Source organism: Mytilus trossulus, chromosome 13 (genome assembly GCF_036588685.1).
Source record: "Mytilus trossulus isolate FHL-02 chromosome 13, PNRI_Mtr1.1.1.hap1, whole genome shotgun sequence".
Classification (NCBI taxonomy): domain Eukaryota; kingdom Metazoa; phylum Mollusca; class Bivalvia; order Mytilida; family Mytilidae; genus Mytilus; species Mytilus trossulus.
In genome coordinates this window covers 17,353,377-17,374,563 of record NC_086385.1, presented here as the reverse complement: position 1 = coordinate 17,374,563, position 21,187 = coordinate 17,353,377, and the positions used below count along the sequence as shown (strand labels likewise).

The 21,187-nt window shown below is 31.3% G+C and overlaps 1 protein-coding gene across 1 annotated transcript in view; it reads right to left on the bottom strand.

Moving 5' to 3' along the window:
• Positions 1 to 18,007, bottom strand: part of LOC134694144 (cephalotocin receptor 1-like) — a 66,769-nt gene extending 48,762 nt beyond the window's left edge. Inside the window, exon 1 of the mRNA XM_063555141.1 lies at positions 16,978 to 18,007. Coding sequence (XP_063411211.1) covers positions 16,978 to 18,007 — 1,030 coding nt within the window. The remainder of the gene's footprint in view (positions 1 to 16,977) is intronic.
• Positions 18,008 to 21,187: the final 3,180 nt, after the last annotated feature.

The following is a 21,187-nucleotide window of genomic DNA, read 5'->3' as shown; positions in this document are numbered from 1 at the left end:
CATTGAGTGAATGTAATAATCTGCCATAAACTGAAAAAATATCAAAATTTAAAAATTGGTTAACGAATATTCCAAACTACTAAAGTAACTTGCATATACAAATCAACAGAAACAAATATTGAGCCCCAACGCTCGCCATAAATATTAGGACAAGTTTATTTACATTTATCTAAAACATTTATATAAATTTACATGAACTCATTTTTGTCAATTTTTTTATTTTTATATAGATATGCCAGCTTTGCCTCAGATAAGACTTGTCCTCTATATATTTATATTTGCTTTTCTATGAAGGCTTATATTATAAACGATTTTTGACAAGAAGCAACATCCGCAAGAAAACCAGAATTGATCACTCTCATATAAGCTTAAGTATATAATATTTTGAAGATAAAATCATTAAAAAAGAGCATCAAACCGTTCTTCAAGGAAACATTTTGCGTATTCATAATCTTTCATACAACACTCCCGTCGAAGTGGGGCAATGTCTTATTATACAGTGATGTCTTTAAAGCGGAAGAAATATCTTCGAACAGCTAAATGGCTGTTGAAAAGGATCAGCTATTACTTATGTCATACAATGTAATCATTGTATACACTAATAAGAGAAAGATATGACTGTGTTTTCAATAAAACCGTATCGAATTAATCTCTGACACTGAAAATTACAGTTTAGAGACGGTAAAGTCTTTCACTTTTTTTTATTTCCTTACAACATACCAGTTTTTTGCCTCAATTATGGCATATCTACCATTTTTTTTTTATTTGTCTTTTTGTCGAGTCCTATGCTTGATAAAAGAGTATTTAGGCTAAATCCACAAGAAAAAAAAATAATTTGTCATTTTGATTTAATCTTAAGAATATGATAATTGGAGAATAAATTCGTTCAAAATGTTACATCATTACTTCAGTGAAACATTTTCTTATTCATAGTATTTCGTATTGCACTCCTGTCTGAAATCAAACAATGTCTTATTCTACAGTGATGTCTTTGAAGCGGAAGAAATATCTCAGAAAAGCTGAATGGCTGATGAAAGGGATCAGCTTTAACTGCTGTCAACTAATGAAATCATTGTATACACTAATAAGAGAATTACATGATAGTGTTTTTCAATAAACCCGTATCGAATTAATCACTGAACCAGAAAATTACAGTTTAGAGACAGAAATGTATTTGGTGTCTTTCCATTATTTAACGCATATGTCATCTACTTTACAAGAATAGAAGATAAAATACGAGGTATTAACGTGTTATGCTGCCATTTTTTACATCAAGAAAGTAAATAAATTTTTACGTTAAAAAAATGTTTTTAATCAAACAGTGAAAAGCCATCATCACCATTTTTCTTGTTAATTTATGAATCTGTTAAGGAAGCTTGCTTGTCATGTTTTGGAATTTTGGTCAGATTTCCGGAAACCTCTGGTTTTATCCATTTGACAGCCTTAAGAAATTTTGCCCTTTTTTATATTTTTTTTGCATGGATAATGATAAACTGTTTGTCAAAGTCTTTTAAAATTTTAATTACTTTTTTATAGTTTTTTAGGACTTATACTTGTCAATGATAAGGCAATGAAAAGTCAAGAGATCACATTTTCCCGCCAAAATTTCAATAGCTAATATCTCGAAAACAAGCACGGTGACCTATATATTTTGTTTGCTCCTTTGATTCCTTTTTTAATTCCCTATAAATGTATGCTAGTGTTTTGAAAAGTTAATTACTTTGAAACTGAGAAGCCAGCACCCTTAACTAAGTTACGAATGATCATACTGATCTATTTAGGGTACCAACATTAAATCAATGTAATATGTGTATACTGTAAACCAACTTATTTTCGCGAGCGATTTATTTTCGCGACTTTCGTGAATAAAAAAATAACGCGAATATTAATTGTCGTGAATATGTTATACATTAATATTTCCTTATTGAACTTCAGAAAATCGCGAAATTAAATAGCTGCGAAGTGGTCTAAAAAGGGTAAAACGCGAAATTATGTATCCGCGAAATTAAGTTGGTTTACAGTATCTATTTCCTAAACAAAATTAAAACTCATATTCAAATATTATGAAGACAACCATTTTAGCAGATTTCTTGCAGGTTCGTTATCCTTTTGCGGTTGTTTCTATGTTTAATGTCTAAGTTCTCCCACTATTGTTCAGTAGAATTACAAAAAAGATACATAACAGAGCGTACAAAATATTTAGGGAAGGAACTTAACTATATAATGGCGGTATAATGTAAGCAAAATACAAATATATTAAAATCAAAAAGAAAAATTAAGTACAAAGCAACAATTCACATATGTATACGGCAACAATAAACATACGTACAGAGCAACAACAACAAAATATTGATAAAGCAACAATAAAAATATGTACAAAGCATCAGTAAAAAAAAAGAATCAAGTAATGCTAGCATTTATTGAAACCAAACTTGTTGTTCAGCTCTTGCAGTGCATTTAAAAAACTCTTTTTAACATTGGCTCTGGGTATTCGTAGATTTTATAAACCAAATCATAAAAAGTGCAGAAAAACGCGATCGTTTGAAATGCCTAGCATTTTTAATAGACTTTCGTTATTTTCAATGTATTTCACACAGTTGGCGGTTAAAACGAGGCAAACGATCCCACGGAAACACTCAAAAAAATAATGACAAAGTAAATTAAACGCCAAATGTCAAATGTGTCCAAAACACGACATAGAAAATTCATGACTAAGGAACACGATAGTCAATACCAGTAAATGCATCATCATCATTGTCATATTTTACTAAGCAGAAATCTGAATGGAAACGGTAAATGTGTCAAAGAGACAATAACCAGACAAAAGAGCAAACAAGGCCGAAGGCGTGAATCTGTGATCTGGATAATACGGCACATGCGTTAAATGTAATTAATATTGTATAAGATTGACATGTTGGGGTTTTTTCTACATGCAGCTGTAACTTATTGAATTAAAATCACTTCTGATCTTCTGTAGTCGATATCGCGGATTTAAATGGTTAAAATTTGATAATCACCATATTTCGATTACTGTGACATTTATTTTTGCAGCACTGCTTTAGTTCTTCGTGTCGGTTTTTAGCATGAAGTCATCACCAAATTATATTGATATTAAGAACAAAAATCTGAACTCCGAGGCAAATTCAAAAGGAGGAAGTACATAAAAACGACAAATCAAATACTAAAATTTGATTAAGATAAAATTGTCATAAAGGTTTATTAGTGTGTGAACTCGTTCAAATCACTCAAAAAGCTAAGTTAACTCATGAGGCTGAGTTCATTTAACTTCAATAAAAAGACAGAGATAAGTCCTGTTAAATATGTCATCAACCCTTAATGATCTTTTGTGCCTGTAGCTGAATTTTCACTCGATGCGTCTTGAAACCTGTTCCTGCGTGAAGAAATTTTTCGCTTTCCATGACGCTCACCAAATTTTCTTGACATATAACATTAGATACTAGTAATATGAATGATAGGTATTTATATATTAAGCAATGTTATGCACGTTTTTACTTAAGGGGGTTCGCGGGTCTAAATCATTTATATAGGATTTCTCTATATTTTCTCTAAATGAAATTTATCTTATAGTTAATAGAAAATTAAATAAAACAGTGGGGTCACCGTTCATTTGCGCTCACAATCTGCCTTCGAAAGAAGCATACATTTTTGTAAAGGTGTTTGTTTTGTCTGATGAAGTAATAGGAGAAACAAAGGTTATATCGAAATAAAAAAGAAATTTATTACAGAAATCGATCACATTTTACAATAATTTAGTTTAAGTACAGTTTATATGGAAATAATATTAAAAAAGATAGGTCACCGATGAGTTGAAAAAGATATTATAATTTTAAAGCCAAAAAATGGCATTTTTCCACCTTGGGAGATAATTTGGAACTCTTTCAATGATGTATACATTTTAAAAGTTATCTAGGGCCAACACGAATTGATTATTTTGAACTAAAAGTTGATGTAAGTTATTGAATACCTTTAAGGACATAAGAGCTAAATTAAACGTGTAGTTAACTCATTTTTGTAGTGGTTTCTTCGAACACTTAAGATTTGCAATGTTGTAAGGGAAACAACAATATTTAAAATATCAAATAACATAAATACCGAACTCCAAGGGAAAATTCAATTCAAAGTCCCTAAGTGTTATCCAATGGCAAAATCAAAAGCTCAGACCCATCAACCATTGTAAAACAACTGTCACAGTCCTTAATTGGTACAAGCATTTCCTAATGTAATAATATGGTAATCAACCCTAGTTTTATAGCAAGCTGAACCTCTCATTTGTATGACAGTCGCATGAAATTCCATAATATTTTCATCAGTGTGTGAACAAATCAAACAGACATGATAGGTAAAAATTATAGAAATGATTTAAATGATGCACAGCTCCATGTGGTTGTATTAAATCGTGCTTCTAAGATATTTTTAAATCGGATAGTAGGTGTTGACATTCTTAATAAATATAATTTGCCTACACATAAATTCCGCTTATATTCATTTGATTTTTACGTTTAATATTCAGTTCTGCTCCACTCGAGAACTTTATGTCAATTCTCATACTCTCGTTAATATTACCATAGTAGATCAACGCAATAAAATAACCGAATTATTTGGATTTTGATGTCATATGACCGTAATTATTTACAACTTAGTCTTTGTTTATACGGTCAATTACTTTAGCTTATTTACCCCAAAGATATTCGATTAATTAGGATGGTCAAAACTTCAATATAGAGAAACCTTTAATTGCGTTATATAAAGCATCACAAATGATACAGTATGATTGTCTGACAGTAAGACCTTGTTTCTTATTAATCAGCCATACATGGTATCACACTTCGTTAAAAATATTATGAGACGCCGTTGTTAATTTTGATAAACTTTGGAAGCAATGAGGCAATACTCACCCCTAGGATAAATTGGCAAACTTGATTTAGACCATCGGAAAAGTATTCAATGAAAAATGGAAAAAAGATACCAAAGTGACAATCAAACTCATAAATCGAAAATAAACTGACAACGCCATGACTTAGAATGAAAAAGACAAACACACAAACATTAGTACACATGACACAACATAGAAAACTACAGAATAAGCAACCCGAACCCCGCCAGAAACTAGGAGGTGATCTCAGGTGCTTCGTAATGGTAAGCAGATCCTTCTCCACATGTTGCACCTGTCGTGTTGCTTAAGTGATAACAAATCCGGTAAATAGTCTAATTTGATAGGTCACATTCATGAAAGGGAAGGGGTTGTAGTTACAAAGTAAGGAACATATCAAATATCATTTCTGTAACGGTTATTCCATAACGGTCAACCAACTCGTGATGGCGTCTGTAAGTTAAAGAAGGGATGATTTCAACTTCACCATTTGGAACTCTTTGTTTAATAGCTTCCTTGTGATCAGCAACCCTCTATCGAGAAAGTCATGATAGGAAATCCCTGCACGGGAATATCGTGCTTGCATTTCCTAAATGACGGGATTGTACTCACGTCAATTGAAACAGATATTTAATAACGGTCAACCAACTCTTAATTGTTTACATAAAGTTTACATGATGATAGCGTAGCTTACAGTATCAGCATTGTAAGTCCACGAGTTGATTATATTTCGATATTTCAGTTCTTGAAAAGGCTATTTTGTCATTACATGAACCATACATGAAAAGTAAAATAAATTAGAAAATGTGTATGTTTCTCTTTGCGTTCTTAAATGATTAAATGCAATAATTATAAGTGATATAATACGATTGTTTTCATATAATATAATGAAATATGCGTGAAAAACATATTTTGTCATCCGTACATTATATCAATCACTTTGGTAGTTCATAAGAATATTCCACTCCTTTCATCCGATTTGTAGTACTCAATACTTTTATTCTGACCGTGTACCTAGGGTTTGGTATGGAGAATGATGCATGCATAGCATGAGACGGTAACGCTGTTGTCTGCCCCGATTTTACTTTTTGTTTAACATTCTGTTTTTGTAATCCTTGATTTGAATGTTCAGAATTCAATTATTTAAATTAAGCATCGATAAAACTACTGCTGCACTCATTTTGAATATTGTCCGACAATCCCAACCGATATTTGTGAAAACTCTCCCCGCCACAATACAAATCATTATAAATAAGTACTATTGACGTAACTACAAGTATCATAATCTGATAAATTTGTAAAGTCTTACAAATAACATTGTACTCTTAGCCTTCTTCAGTATGTTTATTTTTGTCTGAAGTATTATTAGTCAAATTACAGGGTACTGCAGATGTTAAAATGGAAAACTGTCGTCATATGTTTTTACTCCTTATGTACTTTTCCTTATTGTTTTGATTTTTTAGTACGATTCATGTTGACAATTGAATAGTAAGATTATGTTTATATCCTTACCGAGATAAAACGGTCAATTGTTTTTGTTTTCATACGGATTTTCAACCTTATTACGGTTTCGTGATATTTAAAAAGAGTTGTCAGTTCATCCCCATATGGTATATTGTTTGAGTTATGTTATGTTGCAAATAAAAATCAGTTCTTTAGCGAGTATGTTTTTTACTTTCCTTTTCCTGTAAAACCTATAAAAATGGAACATTCTTTTTGGTATAATTATGTAATTGATTTGGTTTGATTTTTTTGGTGATTTAACGCCACTTTTAAACACCGCATTTAAGGTATTTCGTGGCGTTTTATGTGTAAATTGTTTCAATGGCATTTGGTTATAGTTATCAAAGGTACCAGGATTATAATTTAAAACATGGAAAGGGATAAGCTTGGTGTCTTTTATAGTGAAATCAAAATCTATTTGTCTAGATATGTCTCATGTAATGCCGCTTATCCTTTGCATGTATTATGTTTTGTACCCTTATTAACTCCAATATGTATTAATCTGAAAGTTTAATTTTGCTACTGATTTGAGGTTTTTTATTATGTATATTTTCAAGATAAAAATATTGATATGTTCTCTGATTGCAATGAGACAACTATCTTCTAAAGACAAATGACGTCATTGTAAACAGGTAATCGTATAGACTGCAACTGAGAGCAAGACAATAACAATCAAAACCAAGAAGTAAACAAAGACTCACAAAACCAACGGACATTCACATCAACAGTAATAAATACTAATTAAGAAACAACACGAACTCCACTAAAAATCCGGAATGAAATCAGGTGCTCCGGAAGGGTAAACATTTCCTGCACAGTATACGGCTTCCGTTGTGTTATTTCTTTGTTCAGTGCGGTAATGATGAAAGTCAATTTAAACAGTTACCAACAAAACGGTAAAACATGACAAGTAGGGAAGCAGTTCGAAGGAAAAACTAGAGGCTCTAAAGAGCCTGTGTCGCTCACCTTGGTCTATGTGCATATTAAACAAAGGACACAAATGGATTCATGACAAAATTGTATTTTGGTGATGGTGATGTGTTTGAAGTTCTTACTTAACTGAACGATTTTGCTTCTTACAATTATATCTATCATGAACTTTGCCCATTAGTAACAGAAAACTATATTTGGTAAAAATTTACATAAATTTACCAAATTAATGAAAATTGTTAAAAATTGACTATAAAGGGCAATAACTCCTTAAGGGGTCAATTGACCATTTATGTCATGTTGACTTATTTGTAGATCTTACTTTGCTGAACATTATTGCTGTTTACAGTTTATCGCTATCTATAATAGTATTCAAGATAACCAAAAACGGCAAAATTTCTTTAAAAATTACCAATTGGAGGGCAGCAACCCAACAACCAGTTGTCCAATTCATCTGAAAAATTCAGGGCAGATAGATATTGACTTGATTAACAATTTAACTTCTTGTCAGATTTGCTTTAGATGCTTTGGTTTCATAGTTATAAGCAAAAAACTGCATTTTACCCCTATGTTCTATTTTTAGCCATGGCGGCCATCTTGGTTGAATGGCCAGGTCATCGGACACATTTTTCAAACTAGATACCCCAAAGATGATTGTGGCCTAGTAGTTTCAGTGGACATTTTGTAAAAGATTACTTAGATTTATGAAAAATGGTTAAAGATTGACTATAAAGGGCAATAACTCCTAAAGGGGTCAACTGACCATTTTGGTCATGTTGACTTATTTGTAGATCTTACTTTGCTGAACATTATTGCTGTTTACAATTTATCTCTATCTATAATAATATTCAAGATAATAACCAAAAACAGCAAAATTTCCTCAAAATTACCAATTCAGGAGCAGCAACCCAACAACCGATTGACCGATTCATCTGAAAATTTCAGGGCAGATAGTTCTTGACCTGATAAACATTTTTATCCCATGTCAGATTTCCTCAAAATGCTTTGGTTTTTGAGTTATAAGCCAAAAACTGCATTTTACCCCTATGTTCTATTTTTAGCGGTGGCGGCCATCTTGGTTGGTTGACCAGGTCACGCCACACATTTTTTAAACTAGATACCCCAAAGATGATTGTGGCCAAGTTTGGATTAATTTGGCCAAGTAGTTTCAGAGGAGAAGATTTTTGTAAAAGATTACTTTAATTTTTACGAAAAATGGTAAAAAATTGACTATAAAGGGCAATAACTCCTAAACGGGTCAACTGACCATTTTGGTCATGTTGACTTATTTGTAGATCTTACTTTGCTGAACATTATTGCTGTTTACAGTTTATCTCTATCTATAATAATATTCAAGATAACAACCAAAAACAGCAAAATTTCCTCAAAATTACCAATTCAGGGGCAGCAACCCAACAACTGATTGACCGATTCATCTGAAAATTTTAGGGCAGATAGATCTTGACCTGATAAACATTTTTATCCCATGTCAGATTGCCTCAAAATGCTTTGGTTTTTGAGTTATAAGCCAAAAACTGCATTTTACCCCTTTGTTCTATTTTTAGCCGTGGCGGCCATCTTAGTTGGTTGACCAGGTCACGCCACACATTTTTTAAACAAGATACCCCAAAGATGATTGTGGCCAAGTTTGGATTAATTTGGCCAAGTAGTTTCAGAGGAGAAGATTTTTGTAAAAGATTACTTTAATTAACGAAAAATGGTAAAAAATTGACTATAAAGGGCAATAACTCCTAAACGGGTCAACTGACCATTTTGTTCATGTTGACTTATTTGTAGATCTTACTTTGCTGAACATTATTGCTGTTTACAGTTTATCTCTATCTATAATAATATTCAAGATAACAACAAAAAACAGCAAAATTTCCTCAAAATTACCAATTCAGGGGCAGCAACCCAACAACTGATTGACCGATTCATCTGAAAATTTTAGGGCAGATAGATCTTGACCTGATAAACATTTTTATCCCATGTCAGATTGCCTCAAAATGCTTTGGTTTTTGAGTTATAAGCCAAAAACTGCATTTTACCCCTTTGTTCTATTTTTAGCCGTGGCGGCCATCTTGGTTGGTTGACCAGGTCACGCCACACATTTTTTAAACTAGATACCCCAAAGATGATTGTGGCCAAGTTTGGATTAATTTGGCCAAGTAGTTTCAGAGGAGAAGATTTTTGTAAAAGATTACTTTAATTAACGAAAAATGGTTAAAAATTGACTATAAAGGGCAATAACTCCTAAACAGGTCAACTGACCATTTTGGTCATGTTGACTTATTTGTAGATCTTACTTTGCTGAACATTATTGCTGTTTACAGTTTATCTCTAACTATAATAATATTCAAGATAATAACCAAAAACAGCAAAATTTCTTCAAAATTACCAATTCAGGGGCAGCAACCCAACAACCGATTGACCGATTCATCTGAAAATTTCAGGGCAGATAGATCTTGACCTGATAAACATTTTTACCCCATGTCAGATTTGCTCTAAATGCTTTGGTTTTTGAGTTATAAGCCAAAAACTGCATTTTACCCCTATGTTCTATTTTTAGCCGTGGCGGCCATCTTGGTTGGTTGACCGGGTCACGCCACACAATTTTTAAACTAGATACCCCAATGATGATTGTGGCCAAGTTTGGTTTGATTTGGCCCAGTAGTTTCAGAGGAGAAGATTTTTGTAAAAGTTAACGACGACGGACGACGACGACGACGGACGACGACGGACGACGACGGACGACGGACGACGGACGCCAAGTGATGAGAAAAGCTCACTTGGCCCTTCGGGCCAGGTGAGCTAAAAAAGAAAAACAAACATGACAGATAACGAACACAACAGTATTACAGTCAGACGCATACAAATTGTGCCGGGTTGAACATATTTGTTAACGCACATTTCATCATTAAGCTTGGACAGTGGTGTAACTGCACAGTTCAAGTACAACAAAAGGTTTAAATTAACAGATCGGTATGTAACTACAACAAAAAAAAAGAAAGACACTAAGAAACAAAGAAATGTTTATTCGAATTCACTGAAAGACAGTCAAAAACCAATAACAACTTAAATAGTTTGTTTCGCCTATTACCGCGGTCATTTGATATATTTGATGAAGCCACAAACATATTTTACCTAAAAGACATTTTCATTAATTTCCTTCTAACTTTCATGTACTTCTATATGTTATTGAATTTATGTAATCAAATTCTGGAATAAGTATTGATAAGGTTAATTTGTCGTTCGCCAAATATTGTTTTTTAAGAAAGTCCATTGTTCAAGGTCGTCATTAGAGCAAACATCTCAACTTGCCATTTTATTATTGTCCAAAGTCTGAAGACATTATATTGTTTCTGGTCGAAAGTTCTTGTAGAGGTCAAAGCTTTTAGTTTCTAAATGAATATATTGCAACAAGTTAATTAATAAATGTCCAAAGAACTTATTATTTCATCTAGTTTCGCAATAAGACTAAAGATTATTTTAGCAATACAATAACTTTATAATACTACATACAATATATGAATGATTGCGCAATCTCTTTACATATCATTCTTAATTATTTATAATCAAGAATATCCATAATTTTCTTATTTTCTTGAATATATATAAGAAGAAATATAAGTATGGTCATTTGCTGAACATCATTTTGACACTAGGAACCGAAGGATCATTTCAGCGTCTGACCAAACCGCTTATAAATATGTCATAGTGTTTACACTGATTCTCCAGCGCTTTTAAGTCCGTTTTGTGTTTTGAAAAATGACAACATAATTGAGAATGGAAATGGGAATATGTCAAAAAAACAACAACCCGACCAAAAAGTCGACAACAGCCGAAGGCCACCAAAGGGTCTTCAACGAATCGAGAAAACCCAGCACCCGGAGGTGGTCCTCAGCTACCCACAAAATACAACTGTGTTCTAGTTCAGTAAAAAATGAACGTCGCACTAAACTCAAAAACATATAGATGAACTAAAAAGCTAAATACAATCAATTCAAAAACGTCTGCATATGGTAAACAGTCTAATCGTTTACCAAAAGATGCCTTGTTTAATCATAACATTAATGTAAATGATATGACCCGATAACCCAGTTATTTCGTAATGAAAATTAAAAAAAATATTATTTGCTCTTTAAACAAAAAATATCAAACGTTATTTTTATCTTAAACGAGAGAACAAAGACAAGACCTCTATAATAGCATCTTACGGCATAGCTTTAGATTTTAGTTTTTTTTATGGACCACTACTTTAATTAAATAATTTTTAAAGCGACAAAATGTATTATTGATAACAAAAATATGATCAGCTTTTCAATTACTGCTGTTATATGTGTCAAAAATTATTCCTTCAAGCCTTTTCCAATTTCTAAATTGTATTTAATAGATAATGTCTGTTATAAATAATAGCTGTCTCTTTTGAAATCCAATGGTCTTGTACTTATTACCTTTTTTCTGTAAATTATATGCCGTCTTTTAACCCTTAGGTATTATAATATAACATTGGTATCTACATTCTTATTACCTTTTTTCTGTAAATTATATGCCGTCTTTTAACCCTTAGGTATTATAATATAACATTGGTATCTAAGTTCGTATTACCTTTTTTCTGTAAATTATATGCCGTCTTTTAACCCTTAGGTATTATAATATAACATTGGTATCTAAGTTCATATTACCTTTTTTCTGTAAATTATATGCAGTCTTTTAACCCTTAGGTAATATAATGTAACATTGGTATCTACATTCGTATTACCTTTTTTCTGTAAATTACATGCCGTCTTTTAACCCTTAGGTATTATAATGTAACATTGGTATCTACATACTTATTACCTTTTTTCTGTAAATTATATGCAGTCTTTTAACCCTTAGGTATTATACAATTACATTGGTATCTGCATTCTTATTACCTTTTTTCTGTAAATTATATGCCGTCTTTTAACCCTTAGGTATTATAATATAACATTGGTATCTAAGTTCATATTACCTTTTTTCTGTAAATTATATGCAGTCTTTTAACCCTTAGGTATTATAATATAACATTGGTATCTAAGTTCGTATTACCTTTTTTCAGTAAATTACATGCCGTCTTTTAACCCTTAGGTATTATAATATAACATTGGTATCTAAGTTCGTATTACCTTTTTTTCTGTAAATTATATGCCGTCTTTTAACCCTTAGGTATTATAATATAACATTGGTATCTAAGTTCGTATTACCTTTTTTCTGTAAATTACATGCCGTCTTTTAACCCTTAGGTATTATAATATAACATTGGTATCTAAGTTCATATTACCTTTTTTCTGTAAATTATATGCAGTCTTTTAACCCTTAGGTATTATAATATAACATTGGTATCTAAGTTCGTATTACCTTTTTTCAGTAAATTACATGCCGTCTTTTAACCCTTAGGTATTATAATATAACATTGGTATCTAAGTTCGTATTACCTTTTTTCTGTAAATTATATGCCGTCTTTTAACCCTTAGGTATTATAATATAACATTGGTATCTAAGTTCATATTACCTTTTTTCTGTAAATTATATGCAGTCTTTTAACCCTTAGGTATTATAATATAACATTGGTATCTAAGTTCGTATTACCTTTTTTCAGTAAATTACATGCCGTCTTTTAACCCTTAGGTATTATAATATAACATTGGTATCTAAGTTCGTATTACCTTTTTTCTGTAAATTACATGCCGTCTTTTAACCCTTAGGTATTATAATATAACATTGGTATCTACATTCGTATTACCTTTTTTCTGTAAATTATATGCCGTCTTTTAACCCTTAGGTAATATAATGTAACATTGGTATCTACATACTTATTACCTTTTTTCTGTAAATTATATGCAGTCTTTTAACCCTTAGGTAATATAATGTAACATTGGTATCTACATACTTATTACCTTTTTTCTGTAAATTATATGCAGTCTTTTAACCCTTAGGTATTATAATGTAACATTGGTATCTACATACTTATTACCTTTTTTCTGTAAATTATATGCAGTCTTTTAACCCTTAGGTAATATAATGTAACATTGGTATCTACATACTTATTACCTTTTTTCTGTAAATTATATGCAGTCTTTTAACCCTTAGGTATTATACAATTACATTGGTATCTGCATTCTTATTACCTTTTTTCTGTAAATTATATGCCGTCTTTTAACCCTTAGGTAATATAATGTAACATTGGTATCTACATACTTATTACCTTTTTTCTGTAAATTATATGCAGTCTTTTAACCCTTAGGTATTATACAATTACATTGGTATCTGCATTCGTATTACCTTTTTTCAGTAAATTATATGCCGTCTTTTAACCCTTAGGTAATATAATGTAACATTGGTATCTACATACTTATTACCTTTTTTCTGTAAATTATATGCAGTCTTTTAACCCTTAGGTATTATACAATTACATTGGTATCTGCATTCTTATTACCTTTTTTCTGTAAATTATATGCCGTCTTTTAACCCTTAGGTATTATAATATAACATTGGTATCTAAGTTCATATTACCTTTTTTCTGTAAATTATATGCAGTCTTTTAACCCTTAGGTATTATAATATAACATTGGTATCTAAGTTCGTATTACCTTTTTTCAGTAAATTACATGCCGTCTTTTAACCCTTAGGTATTATAATATAACATTGGTATCTAAGTTCGTATTACCTTTTTTTCTGTAAATTATATGCCGTCTTTTAACCCTTAGGTATTATAATATAACATTGGTATCTAAGTTCGTATTACCTTTTTTCTGTAAATTACATGCCGTCTTTTAACCCTTAGGTATTATAATATAACATTGGTATCTAAGTTCATATTACCTATTTCTGTAAATTATATGCAGTCTTTTAACCCTTAGGTATTATAATATAACATTGGTATCTAAGTTCGTATTACCTTTTTTCAGTAAATTACATGCCGTCTTTTAACCCTTAGGTATTATAATATAACATTGGTATCTAAGTTCGTATTACCTTTTTTCTGTAAATTATATGCCGTCTTTTAACCCTTAGGTAATATAATGTAACATTGGTATCTAAGTTCGTATTACCTTTTTTCTGTAAATTATATGCAGTCTTTTAACCCTTAGGTATTATAATATAACATTGGTATCTAAGTTCGTATTACCTTTTTTCTGTAAATTACATGCCGTCTTTTAACCCTTAGGTATTATAATATAACATTGGTATCTAAGTTCGTATTACCTTTTTTCTGTAAATTATATGCAGTCTTTTAACCCTTAGGTATTATAATATAACATTGGTATCTAAGTTCGTATTACCTTTTTTCAGTAAATTACATGCCGTCTTTTAACCCTTAGGTATTATAATATAACATTGGTATCTAAGTTCGTATTACCTTTTTTCTGTAAATTATATGCCGTCTTTTAACCCTTAGGTATTATAATATAACATTGGTATCTAAGTTCGTATTACCTTTTTTTCTGTAAATTATATGCAGTCTTTTAACCCTTAGGTATTATAATATAACATTGGTATCTAAGTTCATATTACCTTTTTTCTGTAAATTATATGCCGTCTTTTAACCCTTAGGTATTATAATATAACATTGGTATCTAAGTTCATATTACCTTTTTTCTGTAAATTATATGCCGTCTTTTAACCCTTAGGTATTATAATATAACATTGGTATCTAAGTTCGTATTACCTTTTTTCAGTAAATTACATGCCGTCTTTTAACCCTTAGGTATTATAATATAACATTGGTATCTAAGTTCGTATTACCTTTTTTCTGTAAATTATATGCCGTCTTTTAACCCTTAGGTATTATAATATAACATTGGTATCTAAGTTCGTATTACCTTTTTTTCTGTAAATTATATGCAGTCTTTTAACCCTTAGGTATTATAATATAACATTGGTATCTAAGTTCGTATTACCTTTTTTCTGTAAATTATATGCCGTCTTTTAACCCTTAGGTAATATAATGTAACATTGGTATCTAAGTTCGTATTACCTTTTTTCTGTAAATTATATGCAGTCTTTTAACCCTTAGGTATTATAATATAACATTGGTATCTAAGTTCGTATTACCTTTTTTCAGTAAATTACATGCCGTCTTTTAACCCTTAGGTATTATAATATAACATTGGTATCTAAGTTCGTATTACCTTTTTTCTGTAAATTATATGCCGTCTTTTAACCCTTAGGTATTATAATATAACATTGGTATCTAAGTTCGTATTACCTTTTTTTCTGTAAATTATATGCAGTCTTTTAACCCTTAGGTATTATAATATAACATTGGTATCTAAGTTCATATTACCTTTTTTCTGTAAATTATATGCCGTCTTTTAACCCTTAGGTATTATAATATAACATTGGTATCTAAGTTCATATTACCTTTTTTCTGTAAATTATATGCCGTCTTTTAACCCTTAGGTATTATAATATAACATTGGTATCTAAGTTCGTATTACCTTTTTTCTGTAAATTATATGCAGTCTTTTAACCTTTAGGTATTATAATATAACATTGGTATCTAAGTTCGTATTACCTTTTTTCTGTAAATTATATGCCGTCTTTTAACCCTTAGGTATTATAATATAACATTGGTATCTAAGTTCGTATTACCTTTTTTCTGTAAATTATATGCCGTCTTTTAACCCTTAGGTATTATAATATAACATTGGTATCTAAGTTCGTATTACCTTTTTTCTGTAAATTATATGCCGTCTTTTAACCCTTAGGTATTATAATATAACATTGGTATCTAAGTTCGTATTACCTTTTTTCTGTAAATTATATGCCGTCTTTTAACCCTTAGGTATTATAATATAACATTGGTATCTAAGTTCGTATTACCTTTTTTCTGTAAATTATATGCCGTCTTTTAACCCTTAGGTATTATAGTATAACATTGGTATCTACATGCTTATTACCTTTTTTCTGTAAATTATATGCCGTCTTTTAACCCTTAGGTATTATAATATAACATTGGTATCTAAGTTCGTATTACCTTTTTTCTGTAAATTATATGCAGTCTTTTAACCCTTAGGTATTATAGTATGACATTGGTATCTACAATCGTATTATCTTTCTAATTTAAGAATGGAATGCTTCCTTGAATACGTTTTAGGGCATACAAACGTTTACCTAAAGACATTTTTGTGATGCGCTTCATATTTAAAATACATGCATGTTCAACACTGTATAACCCGAAGAAAAATTGTATCATAACAATTATATTTAAATGTTACATCCATTTTGTTTGAAATGCTATCCAATATTTCAACTTATGTCAGGGGTAACATGGACAATATGAGACACTTAATTTATTGAAGAATTGAATTCGTATTTCTGTTCAATCTTGCACACAATTAAATCCTACATTTTTTTTACCGGGCAGAATATTGTTCATAGTTTAAATTTATATCATGCATTTTGTTTGCTGGGCAGAATATTTCTTTTCGTCCGTCTTATGCAATCTTGTTAATACTTACAAGCCCAACAATTTCATCTCAAAACATTTCCTGTTGCGAAATACGCTGTGGTGTGTACTCAAATGTGTAATTAATATTCATTTGTTTTCGTTGTCCATTAAAAAAGTAGAAGGGTGGTTCGAACTCCAATGAAAGGTAAAACGAGTAACTATTTGATAATAAACTTACGAGTAAATGGTGCGTTGAAATCATAAGCTGACCACATCTGTGCAACAAAGAATGGTCCCCAGCACAGCAGGTAACAGAGTATTACAGCAAGTGTCAGCTTGATGGTCTTAAGCTTGGAATTAGATACTGCTTTCCGATGGACTCGGGGTTTATTGATAGCATTTTCAACGTTCGAATCACGAACAGAGTATGTTTTATTGAATGATATTTTTCTGGGATATCGTTTTGTTTCGGGAAGATTCGAGCTAGATCCTACACTGATCCACACAACGTAACATATTCTTGAATAGACAGCTGTTAATATACAGAACGGAACAAAGTAAATAGACACAAATATCCACGTGACATAAATTTGCAGCTTCCATATTGGACCGGTACTAAGGTTCTCCCAGCAATCGTACACGTCACTTCCGGACTCAGTCTCCTGATACGAAAATAAGACTAACTGCGGAACTGCGCATAACAGAGACATAATCCAGGCCAGTGATATCATACAATGAATTCGTTTGTTTGTCCAAGTTTGGCTTGTGATCGGGTAGCAAATAGAAACATATCTATCAATGGCTGTCGTTACTAAAACATACGAAGAGGCATACATGGCAACGACTTGAAAATATTTAACAAATTTACATAGGAAATCGTTTCCTTGGAAACGATAGGTAATGTCCCATGCCATTTGTGGTAATAGATTAAAGAATCCCATCGAAAGGTCAGCTATACACAAATGAAAAATAAACCATTGCATTCTTGTTAAAGTACTGCATTTAAACTTTAATACGAAAAGTACGACTGTGTTTCCAAATAACGAAAAATATAACAGAACTGCCAAAGTTGAAATCTCTATTTTAGCAAGTTCCTCGTTTCTGCCCAATGGCTTTATACTTGTATTATTTTGGCTGAAATTAGTAAAAGCATGAATATTTGTCATATTGTTGTCTAGGAAAACGTGGTTTCTTTGGAATAACAATCCATCCGTCTTTTTACTTGGGTAGATATAACTGGTTACAGTTGTGTTTAAAATGTCAGTCATTTCCAAATCTACTATTGTTTCTCAACTGAAGTTTGGTCTGTGATTAAAGATCTGAAAAATTTAAAGTTTGCGTCAGAATTTTACAGAAGTAATTGTTATTCATTAAATGGCAAATGAAGCGAAACGACTTGTTAGTTATATAATAAAAAAGAATGATAGTCCTATCAAATAACTAGATACCGTTAAACTATAAAACTTGTTCAACGGCTTCGGTGTGCAGTTTTCATAACGAAAGTCATGCTTACAACACAAAAAATATCTAAACGGAATCGAGGAATATCAGATATTGTTTAAATATAAAAGAATGATAGTCCTATCAAATAACTTGACACCGGTAAACTATGAAACTTATTCAACGGCTTCGGTATTCAGTTTTCATAACAAAAATCATGTTTTCAACACAAAACATGTGTGAACGGAATGAAGGAATATCGGATATTGTTTTGCCGAGATGGAAATGGTCCATTACCGATGTGTAATCTGAAGATTAATGACCTGATTTATGACCTCATGATGCAATCACATTAACACAAATAAATAAAATAAATCCCTCTGATGATATATGGTAAGGATTTGTTGTTGCGGAATGGTATCTTATTTGTTTCGCTGTGAAAACAAATGAATAAACTGAATAATAACCACTTCAATGGATTTTATCTTATTATTTGCACAACAAGGCTCACGAAACGAACTGTCCAAACTCAATTTATCAAATCTGACATAAGTTCGTTTCGTTTGATAGGGTTATATACATATACTTCATTATATTGATATGTATAGCAGTTGATACATAAACACGACATCTCATTCCAAACAATTGTAAAATGTTTTCTTATCTCAATTGCATCTTCTTTGTGGTAATATTGGTGAATTAATGCGCCTTTACAAGTACAATTCTAGTTCATTCTATTTATCCAAACGTGAGGCCCTTACGGAGGTTGTTTATTACTAAAAATTACACTTTTAACATTTTGTTCTTTACTTATTACTTTTTTAGTAATAATTTAAGTTCTAGTTTTACTAATGTTTTTTTTTTTAATAAATCTCATTTTCAAGAGCTCTTTAATTCATATTTCAATTACGATAATAATATTTACATATTGGACATGTAATCAAAAACTGTTGGTAGTCTTCGTTATCATTTATAAGAAAGTCATATGGTGAATAGAAAATTTAAAAAAAAAATGGCCATTGAAAATAAGTGTTTCAAAATAAGGTCAAAATATCCTATGTTAAAATAAGAAATTTTAGCAAACCCTCAATCTTGTGTTAAAAACTATGTTATCATATTGCAAAAACAGTATCCGAAATTCCATATTAATATGTGGGGTTCCCGTCAATTGGACGGCATTAAAACAGAGTACATTTAGATATCAAAATACAGACGAAATGTCTGTCTCTGAGTAGTCGAGGGTTGCAGAAAGTAGTTCATCTGCAACTCACACTAAAAGGCAAACGTGATAATGTCTTAAAGAGGTTTGTTTGTAACTCAGTTAATCAATAATATGTCTTTTACAAACACGTTGGTCTCCAAAGACATTGTCAAGAATTCCAAAGAAACACTTATAGCTGTTTTGAGACTAATTAAGTTATGTAAATGCCATATGCTTTTAGAATATTTACGGAAGGATTCTTAAAACTTGATTAATATGCTATTGAAACCAGAACTAAGGTAAATGGAACTCGTTCGCAAAGTGTACTTCCCTTGAGGGCAAGTGAACTGTCTTTCCTTTTGTCCTTTCCATAATGTCTGCCGTGCTTGATCAGTACAGTTTCTATCGAACAAAATAATGTTTTCGTAAATATCACAGGTTTCCTTCAAGCAAAGTCAATATTCAAAACCTTTAGTGGTTTGTCTAATGTATCATAATTGGTTTTTTTAATGAAAAAGATTATCAATTATAATAGCATTATATACAAACAAACAAAAAGAATGTGTCGAAGGACACGAATGCCCTGCCCCCACTTAAGATTTGTTATTTTTCAAATTATAAAAGGGGCATAACTTAAGAATGGTTATTGACTCACAACCCAACGTTGGACTTCTACGTATTGTAGTTTTTAGCAATATGCAAAAGTTTTATAATATTAATTGATGAGTCAAACTTAAGTGAGAGTGCGTAAACGAAAAAAAAATGCAATTTTTGAAGTTATTATGGGACACAACTCTAGAACGGCAAGTGCCTCTATTTCCTTACTGGAATTCTGTCTAGGTGCTTTAGTTCTTAGTATAGTGAATGAGTTTTATTAAATTTGTATGAAGCAAATTTAAGTTTGACTGCCGAGTCGATAGTTGGACGGCCGGATAGCAAGACGGACGGATGTCTGCATGGAAGGATGGAAGGACAGTTAAGAATAACACCTGATGCCCCTATTGCCTACAACGCAGAAAAATCCCCGTAGCATGCATTACAAACGTACTGTTAAAAGACGGAAACTCTTTCTCGGATGGTTGAGAGCTTGACATTCAATTCACATTTCACGATCGGTTGATATTCACGCTACTACTAGTATCTTGAAATCATAACCTAAGAAACATCGATTCTGATTGGTTGCCTTATGATTTGACAAAGGTTCTATTGGCTACTATCTATAGAATGATTTATAGAATAAAGGGTTTTTCCCGAAAGGAGAAGATATTACAAACGAAAGATAAAAAAAAAAACTTACAATAACGGTATTCGTGACACGCTTATAAGTAATGCTTCATATTAATTAATGAAGCAGCGAAGGACTCAATACCATTTTAAAAAGTAAGTTTAAATTATTAAAAACAATATTATTGGCATGCTTTTCGAAAGGGTTAGGTGCTGGCGCAAAGGTTGGGGAATACCCGGCATGAAAATATCAGAAGAATGAAAGAAAAAAATTTGGACATAAAAAGGAAATCAGGAGCTATCATTCCCTCTTCTGTTCCAAAAATCACACATAGTAGGCACAAGCAATCTGGGGACAGCGAAAAAATAACTGTAACGCTTCCAAACATTACGTCTTTTGTATTATCTTGCATTATTTTTTTTCTAAATGGCTTATAATAATACATTTAATAGATTTATAAAAAGAAATCTGGGGGTCCATGGGCAAATTTTTTAAGGCATTCAAATTGATAAAACCAGAGGATTTCGAATATTTGACAAAAATTCCAAAACATGACAAGCTAATTTTATAACGCATTTAAGA